The sequence below is a fragment of the Micromys minutus genome (assembly GCF_963924665.1).
Source record: "Micromys minutus genome assembly, chromosome: 2".
Classification (NCBI taxonomy): domain Eukaryota; kingdom Metazoa; phylum Chordata; class Mammalia; order Rodentia; family Muridae; genus Micromys; species Micromys minutus.
The window spans coordinates 43,279,605-43,307,517 of NC_137971.1; the positions used below are offsets into that span (position 1 = coordinate 43,279,605).

General features: G+C 43.4%; 1 protein-coding gene across 1 annotated transcript; it reads left to right on the forward strand.

Moving 5' to 3' along the window:
- Positions 1–591: 591 nt before the first annotated feature.
- On the forward strand, positions 592–27,913 carry CEP78 (centrosomal protein 78; the record flags this gene model as incomplete). Its single annotated transcript, XM_080912912.1, has 15 exons — positions 592–919; positions 3,519–3,691; positions 3,779–3,851; positions 4,738–4,841; positions 6,901–7,075; positions 9,086–9,199; positions 10,417–10,481; positions 10,742–10,853; positions 15,890–16,025; positions 16,341–16,386; positions 17,611–17,739; positions 24,156–24,233; positions 25,526–25,692; positions 26,482–26,650; positions 27,350–27,913. Exons 1-15 carry the CDS (start codon positions 652–654, stop codon positions 27,911–27,913), a joined length of 2,373 nt encoding a protein of 790 aa, XP_080769038.1. The 5' UTR covers positions 592–651.

Here is a 27,913-nt window from a genome sequence, read left to right on the forward strand (position 1 = left end):
ACTAGTAATAGACCTTGAGGTCAGTCTGGTCTACAAAGTGAGTTCCAGGACTGCCAGGACTGTTACACAGAGAAATCCAGTCTCAAACAAAACAAACACACACACACACACACACACACACGCGGGTGGGGGCTTGTGGGGATGATCCACCAACAATGGAGGACACTAACTAAGCTAAACTCTAGTTTTGCCTAACCCAAAGTAGAGAGGAAACAATGGAAGGAAGCCTCCTGGTTTGCATACGAGTTGGGAAATTCCTCTTCAGTGAGGAAGCATAAGCAGTTGGGCGCTCCTAAGAATCTTTTCAAGGCCAGGGCCCCTTTCTCGGTTCTCAGGCCAATCCCCGTAGTCACTCCATCGCACCTCTTTTGCGGTACCCACCAGTGGCGCCCTCACTACAAAGCATCTGCCAGTCTCAGCATCTCCAGAGGACCGCAAACTAGCCGCGACGCGCCCTAGTGGGCGTGGCTTGCGCCCTGACGCACAGCGAGCGCGCCGACGCACAGCGCGGTATGCGCACGCCGCCAGCCGGAGCTCGCCGGTGGCTAGAACGGCAGCGGCTCACGGAGCCGGCACAGCGGGCGCCAACCGCCCGGGGCGCGGCGGGAGGCGGCGCGGGGCGGCTGGTGGAGGTTCTCGGGGCTGCCGGTCATGATCGACTCCGTGAAGCTCCGGCGCGAATGCGCGGCCGACTTCTTCTCGCACTATGAGTACCTGTGCGCGCTGCAGGACTCGGTGCCGCTGCCCGCCGTGCGCGCCTGCCTGCGGGACGGCGTGCTGGACTTCAATGCCGACCGGCTGCGCGCGGTGGACTGGGCGCCGCTGCTCAGCACGCTCAGCGTGAACCGCGACCTGCCGCTGGTGGCCATCAAGAGCTCCTTCCAGCCGTGGCTCGGGGAGACCGTTCTACGGTCCGGAGGTGCGAGGGTTCAGTCCGAGAGGAGGGAGCCCCGTGCAGCGTAAGCCTGCGAAGCGGCCTCCACCTAGCGACAAAGGAGGTTTTGCCGCTGCCTCCCTAGCAGGTTGCCGCCTCGGGCGGTTGTCTTGGAGTAGTCAAGCTAGGGAGTAGAACCCGAGATGATTTCCCCTTTTTACAGCGAGGTTCACCAACTATGCTCCCCGAGGGGAATATGCAAGATGATTTAGCAAATGGTCTCTGCCCACTTCTTTTTAGGGGTTTAAATGTACAGTCTCTCCTCAGTCGTAATTGTAAGTTTAATACAGAAAAGGAGGAGGTTAAAAATAGAAAAAAATATATATATAACAAAATAAAAGATCTTCAGGGACGTCTTTTATGATTTTTTGAAAAATATGCGTGAGTGTTTTGCCTTCGTGTGTGTATGTGCACTGTGTGTGTGTGCAGTGTCTGCGAAGTCCAGAAAAGAATCTAAGGTTGGAATTCATATGTGAGCCACCATATGGATGCAGGGAACCGAACTCGCATCCTTTGCAAGAATAGAAAGCATATGCCCAGCCGCTGAGCCATCTCTCCAGCCCAAGGGACTTGTAAACAGTTGACTCTGGTTAATTTGCAGATAACGTGTTTGCCTGTTCCTTTCATTTACATTGTTTATAACTCCCAAGCCAAGTCTTTGTGCTGCTTCTATGGTCATTCGTGAACAAAAAAAAAAATCATCCAATATGTATGTTTCTTACTGATTTGTGTATTTGTATGTTTGTGTATCTTAGCCTTGGCATATGTGCGCACTCAGAAACCAGAAAGGGGTGTTGGGTGTCCTTTGATTACTCTCCACCCAGTTTTTTTGAGACAGGTCTGTTTTCTCAGTTTGGCTGGAAGCCAACAAACCCCAACTGCCCTCTTGACTCCACCCCCTCCATGCTGGAGTCACAAGTCCTGCTCCAGGCCTAGTTTATGTGGGTCTTGGGATCTGGAACTCCAGACCTTAAGATTGGACAGCAAATGCCCTTAACTACTGAGCCATCTTTCCAGCTGATTTTTCACACTCTTTTGTTTTTAGCTTTGCAAATAGTTGTGTTATATGTATGGGGCATGTGTGTGGACACGTGCATGTTTGCACGTGTACACGTACACACATGTCCTGTGCAGAGTCTAGAGTTTGGCTCTGAATGTCTTCATCTATTGCTTTCCAATTTGTTTACGGAGGCAGGTTTTTTTTGTTGTTTTTTTTCCCCCTGAACTCTGGGGACTTTCTGATTCCATTGTCAGGCTAACTAGTTTGCCCCAGGGATCATCTCTCTACAGATTTTTACCTTGCTGGCCATCCAAATTTGGGTCCTCAACGGTTTTTCCCTGCAAGCACCTTTATCAGTTTGGCCATCTCAGTTCTTAATCCCCCCCCCTTTCCTTCTCTCCCCCCTCCCTCCTTTCTTCCTTCCTTCCTTCTTTCCTTCCTTCCTTCCTTCCTTCCTTTCTTTCTTTCTTTCTTTCTTTCTTTCTTTCTTTCTTTCTTTCTAAGAGTGGTGTCATGTAAGGAAAACAGGTGTTGGAGGCAACCTAGGGTTTGAGTTTCATATTTTAAACGGTTAATATTCACACATAAAAAAAGCCTATTGTGAAGTCTTAGGATTAAAGCAAGTTGTGTGCGTTAAGTGTCAGCAAGTTACTATTGGGGAGGGAAGGTGTGATAAGCTAGGGGCAGGCATGATTATTTGAAAGTCTGGCCCTTTGCTAGGTCTGGGATAAGCAGCATCCGTGATCCCTTGTTCAAAGACAGTGTTTAACTCCGAAGAATCTCTTGACTGCCATAGTAATGCCCCAGATTTAAGGAAAGATGGAAGGTGCTTTAGAATCAAGGCAAGCCTTTCTGATCATGCTAGTATTTTATGAGCGTATAAGGGGACCATTCCCCTTCAGGCATTCTTTGCAGCATTTCCATGTTTTGTATCCAGTAGGTACAGGCTGTGGGTGTTAACCCCCTGGACAACACTTGTTTCTCTCTCAGCTGTTTTGACTGTACTATTGAAGAAGCTTGGCTGGTTTTGCTGCTCCTGAGCTCAGTTTCTCTCTGTGTAGATGCTCTCACTTAGCGCAGAACGGGCATGGACCAGCTGCCGCACTGGAGAATGAACTGTAGTCTAGCCAGGCCTGCTTTTCCTGTGTGATTCAGGTGCCTCTCTCTGCTCATCCCTTTGTCTAATTGGTCCAACAGTTGGGCATGTGTTTTAACCATCCTTATTGTACGAGTGGTAGCTCTGGTCCTCTTGTGTTATAAAAGCCAAGTCTTGCAGACTTGGTTCAGCCTCTGAATTTCTTTTCACACCTGCAGTATTTTTACTGTCCAGCAGGTGTCAGGCTTGTACATACACAGTCCACTCCCACTCTCTTTCTCCTAAATGCAGATGGAGGGCTACTTCTTTGTCTCCGTAAGAAATAATACTATGTATGGTTTGTGTTTCTGTATCTCACATGGCTTTGAAATTTCTCTTTTAAGGACATGGCTCATTTCTGTGTCTTGACACTGAGGAGTTTTAATACTAAAATTGTATGATTGACATTACTCATTGTACTGATCACTGATTTATTGAATTTGTTTTAGGTGCTGATACACACAGAGTTTGTAGAAATCGAGTTCCTGCGGTAAGATCCAAAGACATGAGCTTTCAGTTATGTAAGGCTCTTAAAAGCTGCTTAAGTGTATCAAGTGTGCTAAGAAATCTGGAGCTAAATGGGCTGATTCTGAGAGAGAGAGATTTGACAATTCTAACAAAGGTAAGTCTTGTTCATGTGACCTGCAACATTTGGAAGCTGGTATTGGTGGGGAAATACTCAATACATATTTTACTTTTTTCTATTAAGGGATTGAGTAAATCAGCCTCTTTGGTGCACCTGTCTCTTGCAAATTGTCCAATTGGAGATGGAGGTTTAGAAAGTGAGTCAAGCCATTAACTCCTGTCTTGTGAGGATGGTCTCATGTTTGTCTGTGTGCTGTGATAACCCTGTCTACCTTCTTGGACTGCTGCTTCTACCTGAGCTGCCTCCTCCTTGTGCCTGCTCAGATGCTGACCCTTCCTGCCAGAAAAGCTTACCATATTTACTACTGTCTGGACTCTAGTTAAGCTTGTGATAAAGCCATAAAACAAGCAGTTTGTAGTGTTTGCTATTCTGTTATTTGTGTTTCCTCCTGTTTATGGTTTTTCTTTAAGAAATATTGGTGGGAAATGGGTATGGTGGTACATGCCTTTCATCCCAGCACCCAAGGGGCAGAGGCAGGAGGATCTCTTGAATTTGAGACCACCTCTGGACTATAGAGCAGATTCCAGGACAGCTAGGGCTACACAGAGATAGCTTGTTTCAAAAAAAAAAAAAAAAAAAAAAAAAAAAAGGAAAGAAGAAAAAGTCTTTGAGAAGAGCAGTAGTAAGGCTGTAGAGAGAACAGTAAGCCATCACCATCTCCATGTAAAATGGCTGTGATGCAGTTGTTTGAGATAAGTTCTTACTGCATAGTTCTGGCTGGCCTGGAACTCACAGAGTTCTATCTTCCAAGTGGAATGTGCCACTACCCAGCCTTAAAATGCAATTAAAATGTCCATATATCAATAGGCAATATTTAAGGTATTTAGTTTTGGCAAGTTAGGAGAATTAAGCCTTTTCTGTAATCTAGAACAATACTTAGTTACTGCAGTCCATCTCTTAGTGGCTGGGAGGGTTGTAGAAAGTGACTAGGGGTACATCTCTAAGCTGGCGTATCGAATAAACCAGGGCTGATCACATTGGTAGGCACTTGGTCTTACTGTGTGTCTTTTTCTTTCTTTTAGTTATTTGTCAAGGTATAAAAAACTCTGTCACTCTCAAGACGGTCAACTTCACAGGATGTAATCTGACATGGCAAGGAGCCAGTCATATGGCCAAGATCTTAAAGGTGACCTTTGCATGGACGATGTGATTAAAATGCTGTGGGGCTGCAGTAATTTTTTTGTCTTACAAATGTGGAGACTGCGATTTTAGTTTTATTGCATGTTGTACCGTTATCTAGCGATTCTGACCCTTAAAGATGCACATTCAATCTTAAAAATAAGACTTTAAGGTATAAGGCTTCATGAGTAATACTTGTTTTCGTAGTTGTTGAAAACATTGTAGCAACAGAAGAAACTTTATACTGTTTAGTCTCCAATCACTGACATCATTCCTAAGTATCATCATTAATTCTAAACTAGTAATTTGTAAACTCATAAAAACAGTCTGGACTAAAGTTACTTAACAATTTGACATGAGCCTTTTTGTGGGTTTTCGTTGTTTGTTTGGGGTTAGTGGGGTTGAGACAGGATATATGGCTTTGTGGTCCAGTCTGTGCTCAGACTCATGTGTAGCCCATGCTGGCCTGGGACTCACGTCAGTCCTTTTCCTCCAGCCTCCCAATTGCTAGATTAGAGGTGCATGTCACCTCAGCTGCCTTGATTTTGTAGTTTGATGGCACAGATCAAAGATAGAACTAAGGGCTGTGGTCCAGATGAAGCCTATTACATGTTTTTTGCAAGTAAGGGTGTTGAAGACGACAACCCTGCCTGGCTGTGTGCATGGTAACTGACAAAGGAAACTGACCCTTGGAGCTGAAGATATTTGCTTATGGACCTTTACTCTTGTGTTAAATAATGCTCCAGAACATGGATTCTGTTTTCTAGTATGCTGATGAGCTTTTGTGAGGTTTTGTTGGTGTGTGTGTGTGTGTGTGTGTGTGTGTGTGTGTTGGGGGGTTACTGGGGATTGAACTAAAGCCAACACTTTGCTTTACCACTGGGCTATATCCTAGCTGTGCTTTTGTTTTTTTATTTTGAGAGTGGTTCTCGGTAAGTTGCCTAGGCTGGCCATGAATGTACTCTGTAGCTCTGGCAGACACTGGATCTGAAATGCTCCTGCCTCAACCTACTGAGAAGCTCGATTACCCCCTCACCACTAGCCTAGCTACGTGTGGGGGTGACAGGCTGGTGGCTTTAATTGAGCCCTCACCCATTGAATGTCTTGTGACCATAGCGTGTTGCTTCACCTGTGTAAAATCCCTGTTCTCTCTGAGGACCTGGTGCACGACCCTCCCTGAGACACCCTTGGGCAGTCAGCTGTTGTTTGTTGCTTTTATGTGGTCATTCTCAAGTGGCATCAGTGTCACCCCTCTGGTGCCACTTCACAGCTGTCTGCTCTTTTCATGTCCAGGCCAGAAGGCTTTTATTTGTCCTTGTAGTGCCAGTGTCCTGGGTGGGCAGAGTTGTCCTGGTGAATAGAGAGAACTGGTTACAATCTTAAAGGCTACAACTGTGATTACAAATCAAATAGTTTTCTACCTAAGGCATGTCAGACTCTGTTTATTCTAGGATGCTAAAGATGGTAGGTATATAAGACTGAGAAGTGTATGTGAGCCATTGGGTTAAAAGATGATGTTATAGCCTCTGAATGTGTCATCTAAAAGTTGCACTGACTACTCAGTAGTAGAGCATTTTGCCTAGTGGTACTACATGGCTCTGGATATTGAGAACTAATCTCAATATCTCACACACCACACACACACACACACACACACACACACACACACACACACGGTGGGGGGGTGGGAGAGGGATTCTGTTATTTTCGTATACATAACACATAGATAAAATATTAATTCAGCTTTTTATAGCTTATTAATAACCGTGATACATGGTAAGTGTTTACATTGTAATGGAGACCACTAGAGGATAGGATAGAGTTTATAACTGTAAGTAATGTTTAATGTGGCAGAAAAGGAAAATACATTTTCTTAAACTTTAGAAAATTGTCTTTTGATATAACTGTTGAGTAGCTGTCCCTGTGACTGTTCTCTCAACTCAAGCCCTGTGGTGAGCTATTCTGAGGGCAGACTATGGCTGTATTTGTACTTAGGGGGTGTGGTATATAACCACCTGTGCCTAGTTTCCTTCCCCAGCGTCTGATTCCATGCTTTTATTTTAAAGTATCAAACCATGAGAAGACATGAAGAAACCTGGGCTGAGAGTCTTCGCTACAGGAGGCCCGACCTTGACTGCATGGCTGGCTTAAGGCGCATCACACTGAATTGTAACACACTCATTGGTGACCAAGGTGCAAGTGCTTTTGCAGACTCCCTTAGTGAGGATTTATGGCTTCGAGGTAAGTTAAATGAGCTCTGGAAATTGGAAGCCCTACAGCAGCTTTTATTATACTTTTATCCTGAAGTCACATATAAACAATGTCACCTGTAATGAAAACATCAAGAAGTTACTACTGTTCATTTTAGCATATTTTCAGTCCTTAAAAGATAGATTTGTCTGTATACTTAGAGCTTATAGCCACTGATTCTATTTACAGGTGTGTGTGTGTGTGTGTGTCTGTGTGTGTGAAGGGGGCGGGGGGATTGTCCTGAGCTCCGCAGTAGGGACTCTCCAGCAGTATATGGACTCCCGAGTGCCATTAGTACACTTTTTTTTTTTTTTACACCATATGCACATTTTAAAGCATTTTCACATATGATCTTGACTTAAATAAATCAACAACCATACTTTATTACTATTTTAATATATGTGCTATAAAATGTATATATGTTGTTTTTGTTTTCTAGACAGTCTGGCTAGTTTGGAACTTGCTGTGTAGACCAGGCTAGTCTTGAACTCCCAGAACTTGCCTCAACCTTTTGAGTGCTGGATAAAAGGTGGACTCTGGCATCCCTGATTGCCATTTTAATCTTAAGACTTTAAAAACAAACATTTGTTTGTTTACTTTGGGTGTGGGTGTGGTCCCAGGAATGTGTGCCACTGTACACGTGTGGAGGGCAGAGGACAACTTGTTGGTTCCCTCCTTCAACCACGTAGGTTCCAAGGATCTGGCTTGGCAGCAAGTACCTTTACTTGCTGAGCCATCTTGCTGCCCTGGGTTTCATTGCCATAGTTGGTGTTCATTTGATGTTCCAGTGGAATTTATGGCTATTAATAGCTCATTTTGTGTTGAGAGGTGTCTTAGTTTGGGCAGTTACAGAATGCTACAGACTAGTGGCTTAAATAGCAGTTTATTTCTCCCAGTGCAGGGTCGGGCACTGGCAGCTCAGGGTTCGAGTCAGCTCTCTTCCTGCTTGTGCAAGGCTGCCCTTGTTCCTGCTCCTTAGCCTAGTCTGCTTTCTACTGCTGTGATAGAAAACTTACTGTCTTAGTCACTGAAGAGACACCATGCCAAGGGCACGCCTACAAAAGAAGGCATTTAGTTCGAAGTTTGCTTTCAGGTTCAGAGGTCAGTCCATTTTCAGCGTGGAAGGAGCATGGGCATACAGGCAGCCATGGTGCTGGAGCAGTAGCTGAGAGTTCTACATCCTGATCTGCAGGCCGCAGGGGGAGAGAGGCTGGGCCTGGCATGGACTTTTGAAACCTTGAAGCCCACCACCAGTGATATTATACACCACCTCTGCCCCCCACCCTACACACACACAAGGCCACACCTACTCAAGGCTACAACTCTCCCCGGTAACTAAGCATTCAGATATATGAGCCTATGGGCCATTCTCACTCCAACCACCACACTGTGGACCACAGTCATACCTACTTCCCACAGAGGCCAGAAAAGAGCACTGGGTCTCTTGGGACTGGAGTTACTGTTGTGAGCTACTACATAGGCGCTGGGAATGAAACCCTCTGGAAGATCAGCAACACTCTTAGCCATCTCTCCAGTCTTCTTTTTTTAAAGAATATTTTTTGAGATACCTTTGGAGTTCAGGATTGTGAGTCTAAAAAGTGAGTGCAGTGTTTCCACTGCCGTCAGCATCCTTGCTTGTCATGAACTGATATTTGTGTATGATATTCTCTCTCATATTGTGGGGAGTTACTTTTTCTACATGGGGTTGGGTTAAGGTCACTGTAACACATTATAGAAAAGGTTTCCTCCTCCTCAAGCTCCTCCTCTACCTCCTCTACCTCCTCTTGCTCCTCTTCTTTCTTCTGTAACAGAGAGAGACTTATTATCACTATTACTACTACTACTACTATCTTTGCATATGCTTTTCTGACTTTTTTTTAATACTCAAGATTTTAAAACTGCTTTGACTAGTCTTGTTCAGGAATGTCCTAAGTGTGAATAAGAATTGTCTGTGTTAAACTGAGTGGAGTCAGTAAGTGACTTGTTGTCTTTCTTCAAAAGCACTTGACCTGCAGCAGTGTGGCCTTACCAGTGAAGGGGCGAAGGCTTTGCTGGAGGCCTTGGAAACCAACAGAACCCTGGTCGTTCTGGATATAAGGAAAAACCCACTTATTGGTATGTCATCTGTTTAAAAATTAACTGACAAATAGCATGAAAATGGATGCTTGTGTATTGGAATTTTTAAACACTTGTAACTGTTTTTAGCAGCTAATGTATTGTTTTAAGTGAGTTGTACCTGGAAGTTGTTCAGGTGGCTACTGGTTGCAAGTAAGCCTAGATGGGAAGACTGTTCTCAGAGCACTTCCTCCCCTCTACCTGAGTCTCTGACTCTTGGGAGGAGTGTTTCATTTGTTTGCTAATTTGTAAAGAAATTTGGGTTTTGTATGAGCTTAACCACTGGTTCAGATACTAAGCAAAGAACAGTATGCCAGCCAGAGTCTTGCTGTCCATCAGTAAGGGAGTTCAGATGTCAATGTGTAAGTTGATAGTGAATTTTAAGTGGTAGAAAGTGAAAAAGGAGTTTAATAAAACAGATGGGGCATTCGCTGGAGAACTGATACTTAGCTGGTCAGCTGAGCTAAGAGCAGGGCATGCATGTGTGTTTGTGTAGGTACAAGATGGCAGGAGGGATGGAGTATTTGAGGAAAAACAAGGCAGGAGCTGGAGAGACGGCTCAGTGGTTAGAGCACTTAGTGCAGTTGGCAATGACCAGGTTTGGTTCCCATCCCCCATGTCAAACTACTTTCAACTACCTGTAACTCCAGTTCCAAGGGATCCAGTGCTGACTTCTGCCCTCTATGGGCACCTGCATGGACATCGGACCCAGACAGACATGAGCAAATAAATGAATAGATAATAAATAAACCTGTGCTGTGCAGTCAAGCAGGAGCCAGGGACTGGACAGTGGAAGGTCTTCAGTGCCAGATAAGGACAAAGCTGAGTGAGCTGAGATAGACAAAGGCAGATGACCTTCATATGGAGGCTAGCCCAGAGGGCCAAGCCAGCAGTGGCAGCAGTACGAGGCGGGGGCTGGGAGCAGAGCACTGTGGACGCTGTGCTAGTTGGTTGCCTTTTGGGTTGGTGATGCTGGGATAGTGCAACCTTTAATTTTCTATGCAGAGGTTCCAGAGCCACTTCAGACCAAAGGTGTTGGTGAACGATGGGCAAAATATTACAGTAAACTAAGCTTGTGAGGAAGAAGAACATTCAAGAGCAGAAATAAGTATGTTGTTTAGTTGTATGGAAAAGCAGTGATAGCTTGCTCATGTTTGTACGTAGGCAGGTAGTCACTGGGGTGTGCCTTGAACAGTCTCACTTTCCTTCTACTTCAGATCATTCTATGATGAAAGCAGTTATCAAAAAGGTTCTCCAGAACGGAAGGAGTGCAAATTCAGAGGTATGGCTCCTGTCAGTCTTGTGGGCAGAATTTCCGTTTAGTTACCTCTGCTTTTAGAGAAATTGTTGATGTTTTTCTGCTATCTGAAGTAGAATCAGGTGGCTTTTCTGCTTTTTAATATATTGTATTGTTATTCAATTTGGGATCTGAGAACAGAACTAGAAGTTTCAAAGCTTTCTTAGTGTAGGCTATCTTCCTCATGTCCAGCTACCAGTGAGTCCTTTTATCTATAGCTGATGTCCCCTGTCTCTCTCCTCCAGTACCAGTGGATAACGTCCCCGTCATTGAAGGAACCGTCCAAAGCTGCTAAGCAGAAAAAGAAAACAATTGTCCTAGGAAGTAGTCGGAAAGGAAAAGCTACCATTAGAATCGGTAACTGATTCTGTCTTTGCTTTTTATGTTACCAATACTCGCCCCTACCATATGTTAGTATGTTAAGGTCTCATTTCTTGGGTAATAACCAATGCCGATATTCTGGGGCCTACACTGTAATTATTCTAATCCAGGTTATGGAAAGTCATGGCAGGTAGAAATAGTAAATGAGTCATTTGGAAGGATTATAAGCATTACTGTTTTTTAAGTTAACAACTGTTTGTTTTTTATATATAAAATATTCATCATGTTGACTGTTTCCTGGGTGATGATTCCTGGTGATTTACAGTTGAGATTTGGCATGCTCTCTGAGGCAGGCATACTTAGCAAACAGTGTGGGGATTGAACCCAGGTCCCTGCGTAGGAGCAAGTGCTCTACCACTGAGCCACATCCACAACCTGATTTTTTTTAATTGACTGAATCAGGTAACACAGATATAAAAGCCATAATATAAAGTAGTGCTGAAGGCAAGGTTTGTGATCTAGAGCTGTAACAATTTAGGAAAGTGTTCCTTGCTGTTTTTGAGCTTTGTTCTTAATGTTACCCAGATTGACCTGGTTCTTGCGATTATTTTATCTCAAACTTCTGAGTAGTTGTAGTGCAGGTAAATAGCACAATGCCCAGCCAGAAAGACATTTTTGTCTTAGTTAAGGTTTCTGTTGTGTGACAAAACACCATGAGCAAAAGTAACTTGAGGAGGAGGGAGTTTATCTCAGTCTGCGCTTCCACATTGCAGTCCATCATCTAGGGAAGTAGGGGCAGGAATTCAAGACAGGAACTTGGAAGCAGGAGCTGATGCAGGATGGGGGAGGGCTGCTTACTGGCTTGCTCATCCTAGCAGTGGTTATTATTATTATTATGGAGGTTAGCTACACCCCATTTTTGCCTTTAAATATTTATTGGGGTTTCTACCCCACTTCAGATCACTTAGTTCCCAAATAAAGGATGCAAAGACCTTTAGGTTTATAATAAGCTTTGGGCAGATATCAACCTTCTATGGGCATGTGCTCGTAATCCATGCTACCATGGCAACCTTTTCCTACTTCTCTCTCTCTCCTGGTCCCTATGTGAGTCCCAAGCCCAGGGATTTCTCTGTTCCTTCTCTTCAGCCCAGCAAGGCTATAGGCATCTTTATTAACCAACCAGGAATAACTTGGGGAGCAAGATTTACATAGCATTATTTGGTGTCTGTTTAAGTGCGTAGCAACATTAAACCGACCCCTGCACAGCCTGTTTTCCAGATGCTCCAGGACTGCTTGTCCAGGGGTGGACCACCCACAGGCCATCAGTCAGCATTTAAGAAAATGGCCCATAGGCCATTCTGGTGAAGACATTTTCCCAGTTGAAGTTGCCTCTTCCCAAATAACTCTGGCTATGTTAAGCTGACATAAAACTAGCTAACAACAATCCTCTAGTGTGTGTTACAATATATAAACTTCTAAGTATTAGGTAATCTAAAATATAGGTGTGTGACTGGGTACAAATGGAAAGATTCTTTTAAAAAAAAAAAATAGCAAAACACTTTAAAGATCCCAACTCCATCATCCCTCACATTTTTACAGTCCTAAAGAAACCTTTGAGGAAATTTACAATCTGAAAGATCTTATATATATTCCTAGCCAATTCGGGTTTTTTGTTTGTTTGTTTGTTTTGTTTTTTACATTTTTATTGGGTATTCTATGCATTTACATTTTAGATGTTATTCCCTTCCCCCAGTCCTATCCCCACCCCCCCCAATTGGGTCCATGAAGGTGCTCCCTCTCCCAACCACCCTCTCCCACCTCAGCACACTGGCATTCCGCTACAATGGGAAAATGAGTCTTCCCTGGACCAAAAGCCTCTCCTCCCATTGATGCCAGAAAATGTTATTTTCTGCTGCGGAAAGATTCTTTTTATAACAATGACATTCAAGGGCTAGCAGGTAGGTAAAGACACCTGCCTCCATGCAGGACAACCTGAGCTCCACCCTCATAAACCACATGGTAGAAGGCTAGAACCACCTCTTACGAGTTGTTCTGGACTTACACACTCACACATATACACTGTACAAATCCTCATATAATAAATGAGAAAATGTGATGAAAACTAGTGTTTATAACATAAACTTGAGATTCTTCTAAATGTATACATTTTATGTAATTTGGCTCTGATATTTTTGTGTTTCTAGTTTTAACTTTTTTTTCTTTTTGAGATAGGGTCTTCCTCTGGCTGACTTTGAATTTTCTATGACTCTTCTGCCTCTACCTGCTAAGTGCTGGGATTTTAGGCACAAACCTTGTAGTAACTTATCTTCTAAAACACTCTGTCTTAGTCTTGGCCCAGGATCGTTTTGAATTTACTGTGTAGCCACAAGTAGCCTTAAACTTCAGCTCCTCCTGCTTTTACCTCCTGAATGTTGAGGTGACAGACAAGTACCACAAAGTCCAGGATTCCGTGGTGATGAGTAAGGATGTAACTTAGACTCTCATAAATGCTAGGCAAGCACTCTTCAGCTGAGCTGCAGACCAGCCTTGAACACATTACCTTCAGCACACATAACCTTTTTGTGATAAGAAAGAATGACAGTGGAACAAATCCAGGTCTAATAAGAAAGGGATATATATATATTTATATCACATATGTATGTATATATGTACATATGCACATGCACGTGTGCACCCATGCACACACACACATATGGTAAAACCATAAAGACATAAAATAGAAGAAACAAACAAAATACTTATTTTCAGCCACTTCCAGAAAGCTGTTTGTAGTAACTTTCTATGCCATATAAATGTCTTTCAAAAAAAAAAAGTACATTTTTATTAAGCAGTCTCTTTGTCGTAAATAGTAATACGTGTCCTGAACAATGGTTGCTTGCTGTGTCAAGAGGACAGTGTCTGCCAGCTTCAGGTTCAGAGCTGCAGATAGAGTGTAACTGTGGACTCGGGTGTCATGCTGTTACCTAAAGTCTATATTGTAAATATTCAGAGTATTTCATGGTGCTTGACGCAATACTATAAAGTGAAGAAAAAGGCCATGCCATATGCCTTTGTGTGGCTTTAGTAGTGACACGTGGCCGGGCATTACACAATTGGAAGAGCAAATACTCGCTTCTTAGTGTTGCTGGAGGGAGTGGCGCTGTGGCTGCAGTCCACAGTGCACTAAGGAATTGTATTTCTTGCCTCTTTTGCTATTTGTTTCAGTTATTTGGAAACATGGTGGTCAGCTGACCAGTGTCTTGCTGTGTAGACTTTAGTGAGGACAGAGCTTATATGTTATTGTATAAGTTATTTTTGGAATGTGTTCAAGAAGATGACAAGAACTTCACATTCTTTTGACAAGATATATACTGGTTAGTTTTGTTTTCATTAAAAATATTTTAACATAGCCAGGTGGTGGTAGTACATGCCTTTAATCCCAGCACCGGGGAGGCAGAGACATGTAGATCTCTGAGTTTGAGGCTAACCTGGCCAACCATGTAAGTTCTAGGACAGCCAGAGATACACAGAGAAAATGAAGAAAATGACATATGCCTCTAAGAAGTCTGATGTGGTCTACTGCCAAGATTGAAATGTTTGTTCTCTGGGTGATGAACTTAAATGGAAGTATTGGAGGATAGAGGCATGCCGATGAGAACTTCAAGGAGATCTTCAGATATATAGCAAGTTTGAGGCTAGCCTGGGCTACATGAGAGTCTGGCTTAAAAAATAATTGTAATAAAACCAAAAATGCAGTAGCACAGGATGAACAGAGGTCCTGTAATGTGATGTTTACGTTAATATATACAGAAAACGGCACAGGACGGGGTGGTTATTACTGAGTTGCACTGTGACATACCTGCCTTGAGCCACTGAGATGGCAGTTGGGGAAGGTGGTTACCACCAAGCCTGATGCCGAGACCAATCCTCAGGACCTGTGGTGGAAGATTACTGACTCCTGCAAGTTGTTCTCTGATGGCCACCTCTGTGCTACAGCATGTATACACAGATTAGTGTAATGTTACCAAGATTGACTTAGGGGCTGGAGAGATGGCGCCACAATTAAGAGCACCTGAGTTCAGTCCCCAGCACCTCTGAGGCAGCCACAGCTGCCTGGAGCTCTTAAGATGACACCCGAACACAGACATTTGTGCAGGAAAAACATCAATGCAAATAAAATAGAGAAATGTTTTTAAATTATCTGTAGGAGAAGCGTGTCCTGCGTGTGACTGCACACGTGGCGTCTTAGACGGCAGGCCAGCGCTGCTGTGCACGAGAAGCACAACTGTTCTGTTGTATTTTGCTTTTATTACATTTTGGGTTTTTTGGAATAGGATCTCACTGTAAGACTGACCCAAAACTCTTGGGCTGAGACGAAATAGGACTGTTGTAAACCTTTGGTATTTGTTTTCAGTGATAGAGAAACTTTTTTAAAAAGATTATTTATTTACTATATATAAGTACACTGTAGCTGTCTTCAGACACACCAAACAGGGCATTGGATCTTATTACAGATGGTTGTGAGCCACCATGTGGTTGCTGGGAATTAAACTCAGGACCTCTGGAAGAGCAGCCACTGCTCTAACCACTGAGCAATCTCTCCTGCCCCAGAGACAGAAGCTTAAATGTGAACTTGAAGATATGGCTTTAGCTACTACATTACTACATGTATTTCATGTTTAAGACATTCATATCAGCTCTTCATTTCACTTTTTTTTTTTTTTTTTTTTTTGGACAAATTTTGCATCTGTCTTCCTCTCTCCCCCACCCCTGTGTGTGTGTGCTATCAAATTGAGGACAGCATCCACTCAGCAACCTTTAGCCTATTTTCAGGTATTCCTGTAATACGTACACTTGTAAGGCAGAGGCATGAGGGACGTGAGTTCAAGTGTAGCCTGAACTACCCAGGGACACCCTGTTCCCAAAAAAAAAAAAAAGTTTATAAATGACTCGTACTGTAATGATTTTGGTATCATAGTCCGTTGTTCATTTGTCTTGTGTTAAGAGTGTGAATGGTACTCTGTAGACTTTCAGTGCATCCTGGTTTTCTTTACTCATTTCCTTGAACATAGGTTTAGCTACAAAGAAACCTGTGAGTAATGGGAGAAAACACGGGCTCAGTAAAGACTGCTATGCTCCCGATCCTCTGCCTCCAGGCGCGTCTGCTTTCTTACCCTGGCGCACGGCAGAACGTGCAAAAAGAAACAGGTAAGGTGTTCCTCCCTGTCTCAGTCCTGACAGCTGTTCCGTATTTCTCCTGTTGATTCCGGAAGAGGAAGGGGCTGGCTCACACGCCTCTGCCCAAAGAGTGCCCTTAGGAAAGACAGCTAAAGAGTGTGGCTCCCCAGGAGCTGAGTGTATACATAGCCTGTCAGCTGTTCTGCTCAGTCTGGTCTTTCCACAGCTTGTCTTGAGGTGTTTAGTACTCTGGTTCTATTTGAACAGTGTACATAATACAAATAAGTTTTATCCTGTATCGTGCGTACATCTCAAAATAACTTAATTTGTTGATTTTTTTTTTAGGGGTTTTCCATTAATCAAAACTCGTGATCTATCTAATCACCTGAAGGTATGTATTTGTCATATTTCTAACATATTATAAGGGATCAGAGTAGGAAAAGAGCAAGGTCAACTGAAAAGAGCTTTATAAAATGGATTTTTCTCCCTGAAATAAATGTATTTAAAGTCTCCCAATTCCTGTCCCAGTGCCATGGTACAGGGCGTGGTACCGTCTGTGCATGTGACACACACTGGGGAGGCTTTGTGGTTTCAACCCTAAATACCCCATTTCTTCAGGCAATCTGTAACCTCATGCTCACAGTAGGTTTGACCATTGTTTCTTACTGTTGTGGAGCTCAACACTAAAACATATCCCAATTTTTAAGGAATGTTGCTTTGGGTACATGTATATGTTACACGCACACGTTCGTTCTCTCTATCTCTCTGTCTCTCCTCTGTCTCTCTCTCTCTCTGTCGTCCCCCCCCCCCCCTTAAAGTCACGACCACAAATAGTCCGTGTCCCACTGGCTTGGTTCTGGAGCAGGCTGAATCTGTCAGACTGCTGTGTCCTCCTGTAGTTAGTTGTTCATGGAGGCCACAGCTCTCAGAGCAGGAGGGGAGCATCTCCTGTACCCCTGTGTGTCTACACTACCCTACCCTACACTACACTACACTACGCACTGAGGTGTTAGCATGTAATCTTGCTCTGTCATTGAGGGTTCGCTGATCCTGCACAGTTGTCCCCGACTGTCTCAGTAGTGTTATGACCAGAGGGAAACTTCATCAGAGGTTGTCAGGAGAATCAGACTGTCAGGCTGCAGGATGAAGAGAAGATGAGGTGGGCTACTTTCAGTTATGGCTGTGACTTAATTTTAAAGCCGTTCTAGTATTTATTAGCTACACTTACTGATGCTGTATTCTGTTCATTCTTTTCCTCCTAAGAATTATACTTCAGCACTCTTCATGTCTCACATTAGAGAATAAAATTATCATCCATGGTCTAAGAATTGACCTGAAGGAGAAGTGTTTATTTTGGCTCCCCACTTGATTCATCTAGGAGGAACTTAGCAAATACGTGTAATGCCAAACAGTGGTCAGACATATGTAGTACGTGGTTTTGTAGTTACAGCAAGAATAAGTTAGTGGCATTGTTGCTGATTGTTTTAGGCTAAAGAGCATGATATACATTTATAGAAAATCACTTGGTATTTTCGACAGATGGATCTGATTAGGTGTCCTCTGGTGTTTAGTGTTTGGCTTATGGTATTAATAAGTCATGTCCTCTTTACTTAAGCAATCAGATTTCCCTGTGACTGTGACCGTAGAAAGTCCTTCATCCTCTGAAACTGACGAGACTGAGGACTCCTCAGAAAGTTTCCATGAAGTACCTCAGAAAACCAGCGTACGACAAGAAACATTACAGGTACACAGCTCCTCCTTTCAAGGTACAGAGACCGTTGTCAAGACCATTTCAAAGTAAAATCGCTTCTCGGTGAAGCTTGGTTGTGGAACAAACCCAGGCTGCTCAGTGGAGTCCTGTTTGCACCTCAGTTCTAACTCTCACTCCTCAGTGGCGCAGAACAAGATGAGATGCGAGTATGTATACTCTACAAAATAAAATAGCACCAACTTTTCCTCTTCGTAGAATGAGAATGCTGGCTGTAGTGAGAACTCTAATGACCATAAAATAAACTTAAGGAAATAGAGTACTGACACAGTCAGCAGATTCAGTGGGGTTTGTGTGTGTGTGTGTGTGTGTGTGTGTGTGTGTGTGTGTACATGTGTACATGTGTTCATTATATATGCATGTGGAGACCTGAGGACAGCCTTAGCTGTCTTTCTTCAGTTGTCATCCACACTGGGTTTGTTGTTTGAGGGAGTTGTTTGATTTTAAGATAAAATCTTTTATTGGTTCAGAATTTGCCAGTTAGGCTTGTCTCCCTGGCCAGTGAGCCCCAGAGATCTGCTTCTGGGATGTTAAGATGGTGAGTGTCCACCACATCCTGCCTCTTCTCATGCTCGGAAGATTACCTTAGATGCATGTGTGGCCTGGCGTTGACTGGGCTAAAACTCCTCAGCCCAGCACTGTTATTGAAAGGCCAGGAAACTGATGATAGTACTAGCTGAACGCTCTTATCCTGATTGAAATATAACTTTGTTTTAGGGAAAGTAAAATTGGAAAGAGGTTCTTTTGTTTTGAGATAAAGTCTTACATAGCTCAAGCTGTCCTTGAGGTCATTGTACCTCAGGCTGGCCTTGGGTTCCTGGTCTTCTAGCCTCCCATGTAAGCTTCCGCCCCTGGCTTTGAAAAATCTTTTGTTCCTGATATTCCCCTTTCACAATATTAAAAAAAAATTAAGAAACTATACTTTATTTTAAAACTGGGTATCTGATGTCTTTCCATTTTTCCGTTTAGATAAGCAAAAAAGAAAATTAGCTTACTTAGCAGATTTTTGTACCTTAAACATAAGTTTTATTTAGACTTTAAATCAGAGCTGATTTGTAATAAGTTTTGGGAGACCTTATCATTTAAGAAAATCTTGGCTTTCCTTGTGGATTACATAGTTCATATGTAATTAGGGGAAGCTGCTGGGATCTGGGTTTGAACTCAGAACCTCATACTGTTCAGTGTGCATGCTGTCACAGAGCCACGCCATTAGCCCCATAGTGATGGCTTAAAACTAGGTCTGTCTTGGTATAGAACTTACAAATCCAGAAATAGCTATCCATCTGCTATTTGTTTATTGGCTTAAAATAGCAGAGATTTGATTTTTATATTTCTGAGAGCAAGGATGTCCACAATCAAGGTCCAGCTGGTTTGTGTGTGGTTAGGGCCCAGATTTCTAGTTTCCAGATGGTGCCTTCTCAAAATGTCAGTAATGGTTGAAGGGCAGTTACTTATTTATTTTACTTAATGCCAGCTATGGGATATAGCTTTAATGGCAAACTAATTTTCTGGCCAGCATATAAGGCCTTCGGTTCAGTCCCAAGCATTACACATGCCCTGAAGACAAATGCCACACCTGCTTTTTTAAATTAAAATTCACAATACTTATGTAGAGAATTCTTGAAGTAATCATTTACAGAATTATAGACTCTTAGGAAAGGATCTGTGTGGACCACGTGGGAACACGTTTCATCTTGTAAGTGCAGCGCCAGTCTGTACAGAGCTATAAGAGTGTTTTATTGCCGAGGTGCAGAGGAGCAGTAAACCTCAGCGTTGTTTTCAAGGTGTTGGATCGGTTTCCTTCTCCAGGGTCTGAGAGAGCTTGGTCAGTTTTATGGGGTTCTGTTTTGTTTTCCTTCTGACTGTTTAAATGCTGGAGACTACACTTTATCCATGGTGGGCAAGCTTTCTATTACTGATTTGTGACCTCGCCCAGGAGACATTACATCAAAAGTATCTGTAGTCACGGAGGAAGACCAAGGCTAGGAACTGCAGCTAGAGAGTTTCTTACTCAAGGCATATTGAGGACCCTTTTAGTGTATATTTACTTTGAGAATCAGCTAAAATGTGTAAGCCCACAGTAAAGACAGTAAAAGGGATTCTTTCTCACTTAACCAAATGAGAAGGCGAGTGGAAAAAAATGTAACTGATCCAGTACAGCATGGGAAACCATCTCCTAGAGTCAGTGTTGGGCAGCCTGTAGCTTGGAGGGAACCTAACCTGTGCTCCACTGTGCATTTGGAAATGGGACATGCCAGGAGTTGCTTCCTGAGGGTCTGTGGGTGGTGCTGGGCAGTTGCAGTCTGAGGTGGTGATTACATGAGTGTTCTTGGAGGGTTTTGTTCTGTGCGTATTTCGGCATGTTCGTATTCCTGTGGCTGAAAGCCTGCCTCAGGCAGTGGCTGCCCTAGAGCGCTGAATGTGCGTGTGGGAACAGACTGATCATAAGCCAGTCTGCCCTGAGTTCACATGTTCGTTCATTTGCATTCCAATTATGAATTCCATGCGTTCTTCTGAGTTTGGTACGTGCTGATTCACATCAGTCATCGTGTATGCAGTAGATGAGGAAGTCAGACGGAGTTAGAGAGTTTGCTAAGTTAATGTGTCAGGACTTTGCCGCCAGAGAATTTTCAGGTTTTAGGGGAAAATATCAAAACCAAAATTTAACTACTGACTATTAAGCAAAGAAATGGAGCGTAGAGGACAAGGGCAAGCTTCTCCACTTGTGCATTTGAAGAAAATCATATTCTTAAACACATCTTATATGGCCAGGGCTATCTTCCTTCATTCTTTATTGCCTGCTTTCTTTGTGCTAGGCATAGGAGGTGATAGAATAAATGCTTAATAAAGAATGTTTCTCCTCCTCTCACATTTTACAGTTTCCATTGGGGAAGTGAGTCATAATAAATGTGACGTATCAGAGTGATAGGCTGCCTTAGTTTGAATTTCTGTTGTTGCCACAAAACACTATGACCAAATAGCAAGTTAGGAGGAAAGGGTTTATTCAGCTTACATTTCCATATTGCTGTTCATCACCAAAGGAGTCAGGACAGGGACTCAAGCAGAGCAGGAACCTGGAGGCAGGAGCTGATGCAGAGGCCATAGAAGAATGCTGCTTACTGGCTTGCTTCCCCTGGCTTGCTGAGCCTGCTTTCTTACAGAACCCAGGACTACCAGCCCAGGGATGGCACCACCCACAATGGGCTGTGCCCTCTCACATTGATCATTAATTGAGAAAATGCTTCACAGCTGGGTCTTATGGAGGCCTCTCCTCAATTGGGGCTTCTTCCTCTGATGACTCCAGCTTGTGTCAAGTTGACATAAAGCCATCCAGTAAATCGGCTTTGTTACTGGAAGCAGCTCAAATCCTAGGCATGTGTTGGAAAGCTGTTAGGACACAGGTATTTCGAGTCCTCAAAATGTTCATCCAATATATACCTCTAAACCAGGAGACTGAGGCAGGAGGATGGAGAATTTGAGTCCAGACTGAGCTACCTAGTAAGCCACTATCTCAAGAAGAGTCCTGAGAGGAGGGACACTTGATACAGATCTGACACTGTCTGACTCCCTCCACTAGGGGGAGAAGCAGCTTCACATCATTGCACTTGGATGTGCTGTGGAGAGCCAGTCAGAAATGGAGATGTCGAGAGATTGTCCATGATTGGCTGGACTTTGCAGTGATGACACTGCTTTGGAGTCATGCATGCTCCTTCAACCCCTCATTTGTGCCATATAAATGAGTCCAGGAAGCTCATTGGCTTGCAAAGGAAAGGCGCACATTGTCTCCTTTCTCAAGCTGTGGTGGGTGCATTTAATCATTATGTGAATCATAAACACAGGAATTTGCAATGTCTTTCCATAGATGAATTTTATGTGCGGGTGAGACGGCTCAGTAATTGAAGGTGCCCACTGCCAAACCTCATAACCTGAGTTCCATCGCCAGAATCCCCATATCCCCACGGTGGAAGAGAAGTTATCTGACCTCCGTATATCACTGTGACATATGTATGCCTCACACACACAGACAGCATACCATATAATGTACTGGACAGTTTATGTTAGTTTTACAAACTGTTAGTTGTGGCTAAAGAAAGTGGCTCAGCAGCTAAGACATGTGCTTTTACAGAGGACTTTGGTTCAGTTCCTACTGCTCTTGTCACGTGGCTGTCAGCTACCTGTAACTGCAGCTCCAGGGATCCGGTGCCCTTCCCCCTCCACAGGCACTGCTTGCACGTGCAGACATACATCCCCACATGCTCACGGTACAAGTTTTTAAAAGACCAGTCTTTAAAGAGAAGGACTTTGCTACAATCAAAGCATTTAGCAATATTCAAACATACAGTCTAAATGTAAAAGTACTCAGTTCTCCATTGAGAAAATATTTTAAAAGTTTGTTGAAAGGGAAACAGCTTTGTTGACACACACTGGGATATTTCAAATCTCTGTTTTTCTTAAATATATAACATCACTTTTTAAAAGATGTTTATTTTATGTATATGACTGTTTTGAGGTCACGTATGTATGGACCACATGTGTGTCTAATACTCAACAAGGCCAGAAAAGGGGTCAGATCCCCTGGAAACAGTTGTGAGCTGCTCTGTGAGTGCTAGAAAGTTAGCTGCTGAGCTGTCTCAGTGGTCCAGAACTAAACTTGTAATTAAAATTCTGTGTTAAGTAAATGCTCAGAACCTTTAAAATATAAACCCAGGATGCAGGGTGTTAATTCGGTGTTTAACTACTTGTCCTTAAAGTTACGGTCTGTAGTTTGGCTCAGAACCCGCATAAATGCAAGATGTGGGTGGTGGCTCACCTGTACTTCCAGCCTCTGAATGCAGGAGTCCTTAGAGCCAGCTGACTAGCAGCTCTATGTTTGTGATGTCCGCATTTGAGTAAGAGACCTGACACAAGGAACGGTAGAAGACTGAAGGGCAGTTCCCAACATTGACCTCTGGCCTCCACATGCACATTCACGCACATAGACACACACACACACATTCACACACATACATCACTCACTCACTCACACGCAAAGCCAAGTGTTAGGCACCTGTAATCCCAGCCCTCGGTAGGCCAAGATGGGGGGATCCATGAGTATAAATACATTGTGAGGTGTTAATAGATACATGTTCTGTTTACTATTTTATGATCAACTACTCAAAAACTGGTAGTCTGTGACAATAGCAGATACTTGTTATACTCCTATGCCTGGAAGTTGAATTTTTGCTATAAGTTTGACGACTTAATACAGTCGCCTTTTATGAGCTCAGTTCTAATGTAAAAGCTCAGACAGGAATCCCTGCTCTGGAGTATCACAGTGAGCACCCTGTGGCAGTGCTGGGAAGGAATCTTCTTCCAGGCTTGCAGGTGTTGGCGGCATAAATTGGCTCTTTAGGGCCTATTGTCAGTCAGAGGACCCTCATCTTCTGTGGGCCATTCCTCTTCAGAGTTAACAATGAACTTCCCTGTTATAACTCCTTTGTAATAAAACTCTTTTTCATGAAGAGCCTGGTACCTTTAAATAGGTTCCCTAAATATGTCATACTCACCCTATCCTAAGGTCACTTGCTGTGAAGGCCTTAATTATACCCTCATGGCAGCCCCTGACTGAGTGGTGGCATTGGGGAAATATTCCAGCCCTGGGAAGTCTTAGGGACTACTTCAGGATTTTATCTACAGCAAATAATCACATCTCTACCACCAAGGACCATAAAATCTCACTCAGTCCCTGAAAATGATGAGCAGGTTTGCTCACGGTAGGGTGTTTTCCTGATGTTGGTAAAGAGCAAGGTCAGCCCTTGTACAACCAGGACGACTCCGAATTCAATGCCAGCTGCATAGCCAATGGAGGGTGTGCTGCTCTGCTCCGGCTGCCTTAGCCAGTAGTCCTGCTTTCCCGTTACAGATGGTTGTGAGCCACCATGTGGTTGCTGGGAATTGAACTCAGGACCCCTAAAAGAGCAGTCAATGCTCTTAACCTCTGAGCTATCCCCCCAGCCCAAGTGTTACATTTTAAGTATGTTTTTGTTGCAGTTGCATGATTTTGATTTAAGAATGAAACAGAGTTTTCTATTATGAAGAACCCACAAGTAAGAACAAAAATTTCCTTTCCTGCCTTTAATTTCTTATTGGTGGCTCACTGTTCTATGTATCTACTCATTATAGTAAGCACTGCAACTCTTTGGTTAGAGTGGGATTTAAGTGAATCTGTAATGTGCTAATTTGATACATTTTAGTAGTTAACTGCACTAGGTGGTTTGAGCAGTGAGAAGTCATTCCCCTGCCTGGGGTTGCTTCCGGCTCTGCCCCTCCGTTCTAGTGGTCTATGTAGCTGGGAGAGCGGAGGGGTCAGAGTGCTGCATAATTACCACACTTCCTCCATTTCTTCTTACTAGGAGAAACTGGAGGAGTGCCTAAAGCAGCTAAAGGAGGAGAGAGTAATCCGCCTCAAGGCTGACAAGCGCGTCAGTGAGGTAAGTTGTTCTTTGAGTTATTTGTTGGTTTTGGTTTGGTTTCAAGTTGTTCTGTACTTACAAGCTTTAAAATACCTGAAAATGATAAGGCATAGTGTATTGTATACTGAGTTGACCAGTTTAACTTTGCATTCATTCAGTGTCATTAGTCATGTTCCAAAAAGTACATTGTAAAATGTATAAGAAACAGCTTGCCCCTCCCTCCTGGCTTTTGCCTGCCATGGAAGAAATGTATCTATTAGGCTTATACTGTGTATGTAACTTCAGTGGTGGTGAGGCTGTCTCCTCACAGTGAGTTAGGAAAGCAGATACTCCAAAAAAAGTCTAAGACCACGGCCTCGTGATGGCTGTAGTGCTGGTGCTTGGTGCTAAGCTAGGGGACTGTGCCTGGCCAGACTCGGTTTTTAAAAAATTGGAAGTCTAAGGTAATGGCAAGCTCCTAAGAATGCCATGGGAGATAGAAGTCTATACAGAAAGCACTGAACTAGACTGTTGGACTGCTCTGCATAACATTGACAAGTTTTACAGTAGTGCTTTTTTAACTACAAAGTAAATGTAAAGACTCTTCCAAGTGTATGCACTGTAACAAGTATCAAGCACTGGAAGTCAGAAGCCAAGAGTATGCTATGTAAACTTTCTGAGAAATGTCAGGGCTGGGTTCATGTGCTGCCTGAGAAGAGAGCAAGAAGCTACAGAGAGCTGCTCACAGTGAGAGTGGTAGCTGAGCACTAAGGCTTTAACACAGCACAGTGTACCTCAGAACTACAAGGTGGGCCCTTGCTGCCAAGCCCAACCCCTGAGTTGGATCCCTAGTCCCTCCATGATGGAAAAGAACTGACTTCCATATGCATGTTGCCCATGCATGAGCACATATACATACATGCATGCTTTTAAAAAGTCGGTTTGTTGAAATCAATCATTAGTAGATTAAGGGGTTATTATAATTTTGCTTGGATCAAACTGTTTTTGTTTTCTAATATCAAATGAACCTTAGGTGGTTAAATCTCTGCTGCACAATTTAAGCAGTTAGGGATACGTTCTTTGGGAAAATCATCAGTGAAACAATAACTGTATTTTCTTCTACTTGTTATATAGGAAATTTCACCAAGTGTCTCCAATGAAGATCACTATGTGTCATGGTTAATGTCTTCATTGATGAGAATTAGATTGGTTAATTAAATGGTTTTAAAATGTAATAAGTATATTACATTTTAAAATGTTTTAATTTAGGTATTAAAAACTTTTCTTTAGATGACTGAGGAAATCACTGCATTCTCAACCTTCTTTTGTAGCTGGAACATGAAAACGCCCAGCTAAGGAATATAAATTTCTCCCTGTCTGAAGCCCTTCAAGCACACTCGTTGACAAGCATGATCCTGGACGATGAAGGAGTCTTGGGCAGCATCGAGAATTCTTTTCAGAAGTTTCACGCATTTTTGGATCTCCTTAAAGATGCTGGGTATAACTGGAGGGTGGGCATTCTTTCTTCAGTGGCTTTAATTGTAGCTTGCTGAGGAACTTGACATTTTTTAGCTTCCACAAGACATTTAACATATCATCAATTGCATACAGTTTTGTCTACTATACATACATCCCTTAACATATTTTTCAAAAGACTAAGGTAAAGGTCACTTCATTGACAATATTAAGAATATGCAGGTGACTTCTTGCCTTTTATTCATCTTGCTTATTAAGTAAGTTTTGAGTTAAATTCTTTTGACCCTAGGCTTCAGGTTGTAGTTGATCCCCACAGGGTTCTCACCTAAGAGTTGTGAGAAGAAGATGCCAGGCAGACATGGTGGCGCACACCTGGAGTTCAGCACGAGTGGTAGAAGGAGCAGGCGTTCAAAGGGGGGTGGGGAGAGCGCTGAAGGAGGCTGTCAGCAGTGTTTGAGGTGAATGTGTAGTGGCTAGAAGGGAACAAACACTTTCATGGAAGCTGAAGAGAGAGGGTCAAATGTATGAAGATGGTAGAGGTTGAAGCTGCTGGAACAGTATTTAAAATGAAGCAGGGGTGGCTGCTATGGAAAGTCAGGTGATGTATTCCTGGGGGGAATTGGGTTGCTAAGCGGATGGGATGATCTGGTCCCGAGGTCCCAGAGCAAGGTAGAAAGGTGGAGTGAGGACGGGGCTGTTGTCTGAAGTAGGCATCCACATCTAAGATTTTTAGATCTTGGTGTTTGTTTATACACCTATTTCATGCTTGTAGGTGTAGGTGAATTTTATTCCTCCTCCTTCCTTTCTGCAGGCTCGGGCAGCTTGCCACTATGGCTGGTATAGATCAGTCAGATTTCCACCTGATAGGTCGTCCACAGATGAACTCTACGGTCAGTACACCTGTAGAAGAACAGAGAGCACCTGAAGATGAAAAACTGCATCCGGAACAGACTGCCACAGGACAAATGCAGGATATCCAAGTAAGTGGACCTCTCAGACCTTGGTTCAAGCCATTAGCAAGGTGTCCCCAGGTCAGAGAAAGTAATTGTGGTCTATCTCTGGCAGAGTTAGGCTTGTACCTGTTGTCTTCAGAAGCTGCATTGTTGGTGAGAATATGGGTTGGGCACACCTGTGATCCCAGCACTTGGGAAGCAGGGACAGGCCAGCCTCTTGTGAGGTTTCTTAGAAATAGTTTTGTTTTGATTTTTAATGTGGAAAAATTGAAGCTAATTATAGAGAACAAAAAATTCTAACAGTACACAGCTAACTCTGGTTGTAGATATAATCTTGAGTTGCCAGTGCCATGGCATCGAATACTTAGGAAAATGAATGAGTGTGGAGTGACTGGGCAGTGAGCTGACTGCTTAGGAAGATCACAGTTCAGGGCTGGAGGGAAAGATGACCTGACTGTGGAGAGCTGCAGCTTGACACCCTGAGTAGAGTCCTGAGCTCCCATGGGATCCTATGCCTCTTCTAGCCTCTGCAGTCTAACACACACACACACACACACACACACACACACACGGGATCCTATGCCTCTTCTAACCTCTGCAGTCTAACACACACACACACCTAACTAAAAATGATAAAAGTAAACATGAAAAAGAGGCATGGTCACAGTGCGGTTTTCCCACCGTAGCAGCTTGCTTTGTTGTCACGCTTTTTTGGTTTCCTCATAGTTTCAGAAGATTACAAGTGATGCTCTGATTCCTTTACCTCTCGACGCCGTCCAGGTTCCAGCTTCTACGCAAGAGGCAGCGGCAGCTTCTAGAGACAACCTGGGAGTTGTAACTGTGGAGCAGCAGGAGGGATCTGCAGTGGGATTCATTGCTAAAACAGGCTGTCCTTTAGCAGATGGCATGGCAGGAGGCAGGAGGCAGAGAGAAGACGTGGTGTTGTCTAAACAGAGCAGGTCTTCTTCAGAGAATGGGAGCACAGCAGGCGAGGCCTCCAGAAGGCAGTCTGCCGAGAGACACTCCAGGAAGGACCTGCCTTCCGACGCTGGCTCTCCTGTGAACTCAAACAGCAAAGGACCTGGGGAACACAGGTCTTTGCTTAATGAGCCAATTAAAAGCGAATCTTTGAAAAAGTGCATTTCTATCAAGAAAGAAAATAGAATAGTGACTGTCTCATCCAAGAGTATCAAAAGTAAACCCAGTCCGCTGGAACATTCTGAAAGTGATACTCTTGGGTCTGATTTTGAATTTCAGGAACGTGCCCATTCGTCAGCGCACCTGATCTGA